The 11,042-nt window shown below is 31.4% G+C and overlaps 1 protein-coding gene across 3 annotated transcripts; it reads right to left on the bottom strand.

Annotated features, from left to right (window-relative positions):
• Positions 1–1,857: 1,857 nt before the first annotated feature.
• LOC103501314 (DNA excision repair protein ERCC-1) lies at positions 1,858–8,103 on the bottom strand. 3 transcript variants are annotated; one of them, XM_051082923.1, is made up of 9 exons: positions 7,776–8,103; positions 7,495–7,615; positions 4,939–5,042; positions 4,007–4,106; positions 3,796–3,872; positions 3,379–3,478; positions 3,121–3,192; positions 2,926–3,028; positions 1,858–2,476 (listed from the first exon to the last, which is right to left on the bottom strand). In XM_051082923.1, the coding sequence occupies exons 1-9, from the start codon at positions 8,006–8,008 to the stop codon at positions 2,460–2,462; spliced, it is 927 nt and encodes a 308-aa protein (XP_050938880.1). In that variant the 5' UTR covers positions 8,009–8,103; the 3' UTR covers positions 1,858–2,459. The 3 variants fall into 3 exon arrangements, with proteins under 3 accessions (XP_050938880.1, XP_050938881.1, XP_008463078.2); XM_051082924.1 differs by having other exon boundaries at positions 2,971–3,028; positions 7,776–8,102; XM_008464856.3 differs by having other exon boundaries at positions 2,960–3,028; positions 7,776–8,100.
• Positions 8,104–11,042: the final 2,939 nt, after the last annotated feature.

Genomic DNA, 11,042 nt, shown 5'->3' with positions numbered 1-11,042 from the left:
GAAATTATAATAATAGTACTTTATTAATAACGGTAAATGAATTATATTTAATTTTTACGAGTTTTAGAACATAAAACTCAACAATAACATTATAGATCAATATTAAATGAAAAGAACTTACAAATTGAATACGATTTTACATTTTCCTCAAATTGATGATGATTTTTCCTTTTTCGATATTAATCAAACCCGACAGAACTACACACAAAATAATATAATGAGAAATTTAGTATAAATTATTAAAAACATATAAAAATATTAAGTACAATTTATCTATACGACAATTTGTTTCGTTCTTTATGTCTCAATCTACAAACTGTAGTAGTAGTATCATAAGATAAATAAAATCTATAATTAAAACAAAATATAAAATTCAATAAAACAAATACTAACCACTAAACAAATTTCAATAGAGAATGTTGGATTAAAAATCGACTTAACTAAAAAAAATTTGGAATGACCTATTTGTAAATATTTTTCTTTTATTGCTTTCTATAAAAATTTTGTAAAAGAAATGATCGAGAAAAAAAGGGTAATTAATGAGAATAAAACTAATAAAAATATTTGTATTTAAAATCTAAGGTTTTGGTTTCAGTGGTTGAATTGGAATGAGCCAAGTCTAAATACAAGGGAAGGGAAAGGAATGGAGGGCGAGAGGTAATCGAAAAAACAATAATTAAAATGAAAGATAGAGTGATGATCAGTTGTATTTGAAGAAGAGAAAGTGTTATTTTATTATTATTTTTCTTTTACCTACGAGTAAAAGAAGAGAAAATATTTGTTATTTAGAATTATTTTTCTTAAACATATTTATTATGTTATTCTTCATTTTTTACTCGATCTTTTCAATTCTTACTTGAAGAGAAGTTAAAGTATTCAAACAAATTTATTATTTTAAATCTTTATCGAAAGAGAAAGTCTTCAAACCTAATTTGAAATATATATTATTTTATTCTACATTTTCTATGGAGAATTGATTTAATTTATTTTTAGGTAAAAGAAAATTTTATTATTTTATTATTGAGAGAGGAGAAGAGATTAAAGGAAAAGGAAGATGATATTATTATTTGTTGAGGTTTATGTCTAAACAGTGAAGAGAAAAGACAAAATAATTTTAAAATTATTAAGACTAGAATATTATAATAAATCTCTAAATATTTCTTTCGTTTACGGTATTTAAATAAATAATCCATTGCGGGCTCACTGCAGAATTTACCAACACCTTTTACATACCTTAGAACAATTTCCAATCCATTGATTGGGTTGAGTTGTAACAATTAGTCGATAAAAACAATTTTATCACTCTCTTTTTATATGGTTATGGTCGATACTACAATGAAAACCCATTTCTCTAAATGGTTAAAAAAGTGATATCATTTGAAATTGTTTAACATTATTTCCAAATTTGACTTCATTATTATTATTATTATTTTTTTAATTTTAGTCGATATTCATTTCATGATTTCAAATTAGTGTTTCTTTCATTTTAGAATATTTTTTTTCCGATATACAAACAATATAGTTTAAAATGTAAATGTATCATAGTTTATCTTCTTTGTTCCTCCAAAAATATTTGATGTTAAACCTCATTACATTCAATAAAACCAAATAAAATACTGTAGAGGTTAATAAAAGGATGCCAAAATCATACCTTCCCTTCCAACTAAAAGCAGTAAAACTGCTCGTTCATCACTTTCTCAGCAGATAAAAACAAATGCCCTTCACGTCTGACTTAAACTACAACAAATCACTAGTCAAACCTATGAACTTGATGACTAAAAAATAAAAACATAAAAAGTAATTTCCAATTTTGCTTCAATAAACAATAATTTGAGGCAAAATCAGCAGATGAAAACCTTATTGTGTCTAAAAAAACCATGCTTATTACTGACCTTATTTGTTATTTGTCCAGAAAAAGTTACAGCTTACAGATACAAAATGCAAATATAATTTTACATGTCGTTTTCGGGCAACTGAAAGTCACTTCCACTCCTGTGTTCCAAGCGACAGCAAAGCAGCATTCTAAACACAACACGAGCAGGTTTGGATTGTGTTCTGAAGGATGTAGCCATGTGATCATACTCTACAGCAACATGAATAAGCAGACCTGCAGTTGCTACTTCTCATCAGCTGGTCTTAACATTAAAACGGATTTGGATGGCCTGAAGCAATGTAAAAATTACTGGACGTTGCTACTTTCAGGTTCTCCTATTTCTTTTTCTTGTGGCATGCTACTACTTTTAGCAATTTTGTCAGCATATTTGGCAAAAGCAGCAGAAAGAGCTGATTTGACATTTAATTTAGGTTCTCTTTTGTGTTGGCTACCATCTTCTTCTATTCTCTTCCCATCCACATCTTGTTCTTCATTGATTGAGCGAGGTTTGGTACTATTCTGGGTTGGAGTTTCTGGAACAGCAGGGTGGGTTGAAACGATGCGTTTGAATGGCTCATGAAAGGTGTCATACAGCCGCCTTACCTGATGAGCAATAGGAATTGAATAACAGCATTCATGCAAGCAAACTAAACATCAATCTAAATTTCTAAATGCTATAAGCCCATTCACTGACAAAGAAATTGAGATAGGTATGGAGGATGAATAATGCCAGCTTGAATAGAATTATCAACAATCTAAATCTATCAAGATCATAAACAGAATATTGAGAAGAATGGTATCATATTCATGAGTGAAACTTCTGAAAATAATATAAAATCAAGCTATTTAGATCACAGTTGAAGACTTCAATGTTATTACCACAGAATGTCACTTCCCAGCATACCATTATCCAGTTGTTGTAAATGCTCCTATTATTACTTACATATTAAATGCGTGTTATTGTATTGTTGATAGCATCAAGGACATGGGATATTTTCAAAACAAATTTACGAAACTAGTAAACAAGAGTATAAAGAGAACTAAGGACACACTTGGAAAAGCGCCCTGTTTTGGAAAAGGGACTACCTTGCGCTCACCTATACCAGGGCAACGAGCTAGATCTTCCATGGATGCATCCATGATATGAGATAGAGACTGCAGCAAAAAACAAATTAGCAGTTTTACACTAAAGAAGACATAAAAGACGAGAATGGAAGAACCTTAGCAAAAATACATCAGAGGTTTACCCCAAATGTCGTTCCAAGAGTGACCACGTCAGTCTTATTAACATGCCGAACTGATGTTAGGACATGTGTTAGCTACAATTAAAACAAGAATTTGAGTTCAGAACATATTTTATGAGCCAAGAAAGTAAAACCAGTTGTGGTGGATTTGAGTTTTTCGACAAAATAGCTAAGAGTTGATATATTAAAAATCCACATGATATTGATATCACAGAAACGAAATAAATGTTCAATAGGGAAAAAGCTTTAGACAATCAATACCCTTGACAGATAGTCGGTGTCCATCTGGCCTTGAATAAGATCTGCAGGCTTGTTTTCATAGACTTTTATAGTCTCCAAATAGCGACCACATTCCTCCAAACTAATAAAAAGCAGAAATAAAATAAGTCAATTTTCAGGCATGGGCTAGCTACTCTTTACCTCAACCAGAATACTCAAAACGTTCCCATTCCTATCCTAATATTCACTTTCTGATTTAATATAGAAAATCTATCAACAAAACAAGTCATTTCCAATCCAAGTAGTTAACAAAATCTTCAATGGACATCATTAAAATGCTTGACAATTAAATATTTGCACAACCAATCCTTCTAAAAGTATATTGCTTTCACAAGTAGATATCAGTAAACATCAAAGCTAAGCCAGCCAAAAACAACTTCAAATGAACATCAAACGTACCTCCAAGCACAAAGAAGGGTACAATCATGAAGTAGAGCTGTTTTGGTGACTTCAAGCAAAGGCTTGACAACATCTTCCTGAAATAAACTAAAATATGCCATTACTTCAACAAGTGACTAAGACTTTGGTAACTACATTAACTATTTGAAGTCTTCATCAGAAAAACAGAGAAAGGGTAAGGGAAAAACCCCTAGCCAGTATGGTTTCTTACCACATCAACATGGCACAGAACTACACGAAGCTTGAAATTCTTTTGCAATTCTCTTATACGGTAATACAGGTAGTCCGGGTGCAGTAGATGATACCGAAGACTGCAGAAAAGAATTAATCTAATAAGTGAAATATTCTAACATACGGAAGAAGTAAGAACTAAGAAGATGACTGATGCATAGCATAATGTTTTGTTGTGGATAAGATGGCACAAGAGTTCACAACTAGCACAAAAGGTTATAAAATCAAATACTAAAGCACCTCTAGTGCTGCATTGTTGGCTAGTAGCAAGAGGAGGACCCTAAAATTTTAATTTGGAATTTTAATTTTCCTGTCTCTCTCTAGAGTCGACTTTTAGGACTTTGGGTTTACTTAGGTTTTCAATAGAGTCTGCTAACGCTTCTTTTCAGGATAAAGGAAGAGTTTTGTGGCAATATAGTTTTTCTTTTTCGCTACTTGGTGGAGAATTTGGTTGGGGGACAAGGGATCCTAAGAGGAGCTTTGGGAGTTGATTAGGTCTTATTATAGGCTCCCGCTGATCAGATGTTTTGTACTTATCAGCTAAATCTTATTTTGGTGGACTGGGTTTGTTCATGTAGTTAATGTTCTTTGTGAGCTCGTTTTTTTGTATTGCCTTGTACATTATTTAATTTCTCTCAATAAAAGCTTTGTTCTTATATAAAAAATTAAAAGTCAAATGCTAAAGGAAAACACCGACTGTCCCTGTCATATTAGAACTCTTATATGGAAATATAACCATATTCAATAGAAGCAAAGGGTTCAGAAACTCCTGTTTATGATTGCCAGTGTTACACACAATTCAAACAAACCAAGCCTCATACGAATACCGGGCATTCTAAATCTAGAGAGCTCAATTTTATTTCTTTCGATACCATGAGTAGAGAGTATATACAGAGAGAATGAAACTCAAACCTTAGATAGAGAGCACAAGAGCTTTGCCCAAGTAAATAATCAGGTACTACATCTGCAAAAGCCCATCTCACATTCCTGATGTGTTTGAGAAGAGGGTTTCCCTTCTGAGAGAAACATGAGATGAATCAATTCACCATTATTAATGGTATAACAACGGCATATACTTTATGGCATAAACTTCAAATAAAGTAAACTTGAGGTACTACGCCAAAAAGATTCTATTCATTATTTCTCTCCTTTTTTTAAGATTAAAAAACACTTTCATTAAGAACAATGAAATAGCAAGAGTTAGGTAACATAAAAAAGACAGTCCATATACCCCTAGGGCATTGGGGAACACTAAGGACAAAATAATAACAATAAAATAAAAATCCAAAACATTTCACATCTTGTTGGCTTAATGGGGCAGCAGTTGGCTCAGCTACGCCCAATGCTCCACGTTGCAGTTTCAATCCATTAGATAGTGAGAAGAAAGGAAAAAAAATAAAAATAACAATAAAGTTAATGGTAGTTAAGAAGCCTATTATTAGAAATTAACTTGAAGGAAGAGTGTAAATGCTTAGAGTAAGATACTGAAATGTGGATGGTCTAAACCATCTTTAAAGACATTCCTATCATAAATTATCGAGATCCTGTTTTTATCCATCATCAAAACTCTCCACAGAATAAACAGAGAGCCAATATTCCAACAAAGACTTCATGAAATCTCTGGTAGGTTAGCTTCTTCGCCATACTACGACTTGTGTGGCTAGAAAAAGAAATGAGAAGAAGTACGACAATCGTAGAGCAAGCTCATGAGCTGATGTTTAGGAATTGGGGAATTTTAACACCTCTTTGCTCTTAATTTAAATATAAATGTAAGTATCCTCTACTTTTAATTCCTAAAAGCTGAAGAACCAAACAAGATAAAACAAAGTGGACAATTATAAAAAAGCTTCATAACCAAAGCCCATAAAGAAATATGGAACCTAGGAAAGGACCAAACATCATAAGGAATTCGCTCCTGCTAGACATGCTCCCATCAGACACAAGAACTTTCCTTTCTCACTAAAAGGAGGATGAAGAAGGAACTCATCGATCATCCGTAAGTAGTCATGCTGTCTAGCTTGAAAAAACCAAACTTATCAAAGAAAAAATCCACATAGCAAAACAAAATCAAAAGTCATGACTCCAAAGAAAATGATGAAGGTCCTTTGCAGTTCTCCTCCAAAAAATGGAGCAGCACGACCCCATCAAGGAAGGCATCCTCCTTGACATCTTGTCTACAGTATTAACCCTTCCATGAAGAACCAACCAAATAAAGAACTTAAATCTTCTTAAGGATTCTCACCCTCCACATCAAGGCAAAAACTGAGTCTCTCAAGCGAGAAGGATCGACCAGACAAAGAAAAAAGGAATTACTGGAAAACCCTACGGAGGGTATGCCACCACACGCAAAAGCCCCTTCTCCTATCGGGACACTAAAAAGCCCACAATAAAGAAAATAGAGCATCAATATCCCATGTTTCCCTATCAGATAGTTAACAACAAAATCCCATAGAGTAGACAATATTAGGTCCCCTAACAAAACCAACCACACATATAATATAACCGTCATCATAACCTTCATTTCTAATAACTTTCACTAAATTCCCAACACCTATACCCCATCAGTAACTAATAAAGGACAAAACTCCCAACCCAACAAGATGAGATCCACTGTCCTCTTGAAGACTTTCAAATGAGAATCCGGGTAACACGAGAGTTTCTAAAAAGGAAGGGGCAATAAAGGATAATACTATTGTCTATAACATAGACTGACAGCAAGTTTCTTTTGTCTATTTCACCATGGAAGTTTCTTTTGTCTATTTCACCTTGGAAGTTTCTTTTGTCTATTTCACCATGGAAGTTTCTTTTGTACTTGATCACTCTCACTAACCGAATATGGAATTCTACCAAGTGTCACAGAAAAAGGAAAACCAAAATAACAAAGGAGGTGTAGGACACTTTTACAACCAACCAATGGACCTCATTTTCTTATTTAGCGCATCACAATTTGACTGCTAAGCTTGAGAGGTTCAATCTGTTAATGCTAGACCAAGAGATCTCTTCAAAGACCATGCACATTTCACTAAGATTACCTAATTACTTCCCAACACTTCCGTAAAAGAGTTTTATCATCAACAAGTAGCAAATGCTTCAGATATTCTTTCACGAACCCTGAAACCTTTCATCGTACGTCTCTGCACCCTTCTATATTTAACAAACATTCATCACAAGAATCAAATCTCACATTACTACTTCCATGACTAGTTTGATAGAAAGGTCACTTTAAAAGTATCATTACTAAATTTGATACTAACAAGTCAAGACCTAAGATTCATGTATTATTATTCAATCTTCCTAGAAATTATGATTGACGCATCTTCCATGGAAAGCTAAGCTACAAGATAGCCGGCCAGTGAAATCATTTATAACCTCACAACGAAACTCCGAAATGGAAAAACACGATGTGTCAACTACCAATTCAAATTAAGATGGTTACACACACCAAGTACCTTATATTAACAATCTCACCTGTCTATTGCTGACAAGAATGGCATTGCGACTAACAGAACTCGAAACGGACAAGCTATTAACCGGAGTAGCTGTAGAAGCTGATGTAGAAGAAGATGAAGTATCTAATTGATCATTTTTTCTGAAATCAACAACAACCCACACATAGACATTGAAATCCAACAAACCCGAAAGATAAAATCATATAAAAATAAGAGAAAAAAAGGGAGAAAATAAAAAATAAATTCAAGAGGCAGTAAATGAAACGGTGAGTTGGAAAGGGAAATGGGGGAAACAAGTACCTTGGGTTTGTGATGTTGGAAGCCGGCAAGGATTGGGAGGAGGAAGGAGAGGGTGGTTTTGGAGGAGGAGAGTAAAACTCGGAGGATTTGAGGAACGCAAAGGCTTGGGAGAAGGATTGTGACTTTGGCTGTGAGCTGTCGAAGACTTCTTGATATGAAGGTATCTTGATAATGGTCTTGCTCTTCTTGTGAGGGGTTTGCTGAAAGTTCTCTTCTGCGCTTCCTTCCTCCATAATCTTCTTCCCTTCCTGCTGTTTCAGATTCTGAAAATTGAGATCTCAGAATTGAGATGTCAAAAGGGCTTTTATCACCGACCCAGTTTTGTGTGATTCTAAGTTAATGACCACCAACCCATTAACTTATACAATATAACATTTAGCAAATATAACTTATATTCAAAATAATTAAGTATATAACAATATTTTTAAAAAATTATAAATATAGTAAAATCTGTCCAAATCTATCGATGATAGAAGTATATCATTCGTAGACCATGTAGTAAAGGTCTATCACTGATAAACCATAAGAGTCTATCAACGATAGAAGTCTATCACTGATAAACTTTGCTATATTTGCAATTTTTTTAAAATTTTGCTATATTTGCAATTTTTTTAAAATATTGCTACATACTTCATAATTATTCTAAAAATTGCTACCTATTATAATTATCCTATATCATTTGATTATGTCATTTAAAGTTTTTGTCCGGATATACCTGGAAAGATCTATTTTCATAAACGTAACAAAACTCTAAAATATTTACGATTCGTTTATGAAAATCAAAAGATACATATATTTTTTTAATATTTCAAGTTTACTCTTTCTTTCTATTGTCTTTCTTCTCTTCTTATGTCATTTTTATGGAATTTTTTCAATCAATCATAAATGTTCGTGTTATTTTATTTCAATGTGTTATTTGGTTTAAGATCTTGTACCAAATATAATAGAGGTTGAAAAAAAAATTGTTAAGATATTGGTATACAATCATAGCCAAATCTAAACGATCTTCTACTAAAGAATCTTGAAAAAAATCGTTTTGATTTGATAATCGTATACCTAAATATAAACGATCAGCCATTTCTAAATGATACAAAAAATCTTTAAAAAAATTGTTTAGATTTTGGTAACCAAATCTAAACGATGGATTTAGGGCATTTTTGTTGATTAAGGCATTTTTCTTGACAAATCTAAACAATTGTGTTGTTTAGACTTAGAAGAAGATATCATATTTAATTTAGGGTTTTTTTTTTTTAAATATAACAAACCGGTAAAATATTTACAATGTATAAAACAATTTTGAAAATGAAAAAGCTCATGGCACAATGGTAAATACTAAAAATGCCCCAATCATGCAATTAATCGACCACACACGCGCATGTAATTCTTTCTCTAAATAATCATGATATGCACTTGTGTAGGAAATGATACATGATCGTGTAAGTAGTATCGACATGATCGTGTAGTTTTATTAAGGATGAAAAAATGCATCAAATCTAAATGATCGGGTTAACTATGGTACGCGATCATTTAAATCATATCCACACGATCGTGTAGTTCTTTTAAAACGATGGAAAAATGATTTCAAATCTAAACAATCACGTTAACCATACTAAACGATCGCGTTGACTAGGTAAGCAATCATTTAGATTATATCCACACGATCATGTCGTTTTTTTTTTAAACGATGGAAAAATGTTTCAAATATAAACGATCGTGTTGAACATGCTAAATGATCGTGGTAAGAAAGAAAGAGAAGATGAAGAAAGAAAGAAAAAAAAGATATAAAAATAGAAGAAAGTAACATGGGAGAGAAGATGAATAAATCACAAAGAAAAAGAAAAAGGAGAAGTGATGAATAAATCACAAAGAAAAAGAAAAAGAAGTGACAAATCGTCTGTAATAACAAAGACAAATATGAAATTTATGAAAAAATTTAATAGTTTGAAGAGTTTTTTAATTTTGATACATGGATCATAAATATTTTGGTATTTTGTTATATTTATGAAAATTAAACTTTAATTTATTTGTTTTTTTTTAACATAATGATTAGGTAACGTAATACCTCTTCTTTCCCTTTTCTTTCCTTTTTCTGGTCTCTAATTTGTTTTACTATAATAATTTAGAGGTAGGCAAACTTTATTGTTTCATGTGTTATGTGTTTTGTGCTCTGTGTTCGTAGTTTTTTTGTTTTTTTTTCATCAATTTTTAATCTATACTATCTAAAGTGAACTTTTAATTTCTCTCGAAGATTTTTCTGTGCCAATCCACAATAAATAGAAGATTTGAGAAAAAAATTCCAATCATGTTACATTTATTTCTTCAACATTTGATGTTTTAAAAAAAAATTTAAATCACGTTAGATTTGTTTTTCCTTTTAAATTACGTTAGATTTTTTTAAAAAAGGAATAACAATTTCCAAATTGTGTTTCCGTTGTTATTGACGTAGAAGGGTTCTTCAAAGGATTATTTGTAATGACCTAAACTTTTATGAGTAAGATAAATATCAAAAGTAGAGAAACTAAAATTCTTATAAAATTTATAACAAATAAATGTCTAAAAGATATAAAATTTGCAAATTTAGTAAAACAAATAAAAATAATTTAAAAACATAACTCACAAGTTCTAACACTTTTTAAGAATAATAAAGACAAATAAATAAAGATAAAGTCTTAAATAAAAAATCTAAAATTAAAAATACTAAAAAAACTGATAAATAGACGCACAAACAAAATGAGGTCATAGATCATCGCCAACTTTCTACATCTTCAATCTTTGCCTAAAATATTAAATATAGAAAAAAGTTAGTATATAAAATATAAGCAATAACGGACTCACTGTTGGTTCCGCTGGGTGATTTGTTAACTTTCCGTTAAGAACATAGTAATAGTGTCATGTGTCCAATAGAACACAACTAGACAAACACCCCTAATCATGCAAGTGGTCTCATAGAAACACCTCTAGTTTTGTTTAATTATGTTTAATTTATTGGATGCTATTTTGAGGATTAATTGGGTTTTTTTTCTCTAGAAATTGGAGTTTATTAAATAATTTGGGTGTTATTAAGAGTAAAAATTTTGTTGAAATTTTGATAATTATATATATATATGGATATATGCATCATTATTATGGAAAAGGAAATGATTAATTGTGGAAAAGGAAAAGATATTGTATTTAGGAAAGAAGAAGATAAGGATAAATTATTTGTAGAAGGATAATTATGTAAAGAAAAAATATATTTATTGAGAAAAAGAAAAAAATTAATTATAT

The sequence above is a fragment of the Cucumis melo genome, chromosome 3, assembly GCF_025177605.1.
Source record: "Cucumis melo cultivar AY chromosome 3, USDA_Cmelo_AY_1.0, whole genome shotgun sequence".
NCBI classification, from domain to species: domain Eukaryota; kingdom Viridiplantae; phylum Streptophyta; class Magnoliopsida; order Cucurbitales; family Cucurbitaceae; genus Cucumis; species Cucumis melo.
This window is presented reverse-complemented; position numbering and strand designations above follow the sequence as displayed.

Excerpts from the sequence above, each read along its gene's own strand:
- LOC103501314 (XM_008464856.3), bottom strand. The coding sequence starts at position 8,008 with ATGGAGGAAGGAAGCGCAGAAGAGAACTTTCAGCAAACCCCTCACAAG. Across the intron at positions 7,616-7,775 it reads TCCAACATCACAAACCCAAG|AAAAAATGATCAATTAGATA; the intron begins GTACTTGTTTCC and ends TGTTGATTTCAG. Across the intron at positions 3,479-3,795 it reads ACCCTTCTTTGTGCTTGGAG|TTTGGAGGAATGTGGTCGCT; the intron begins GTACGTTTGATG and ends GCTTTTTATTAG.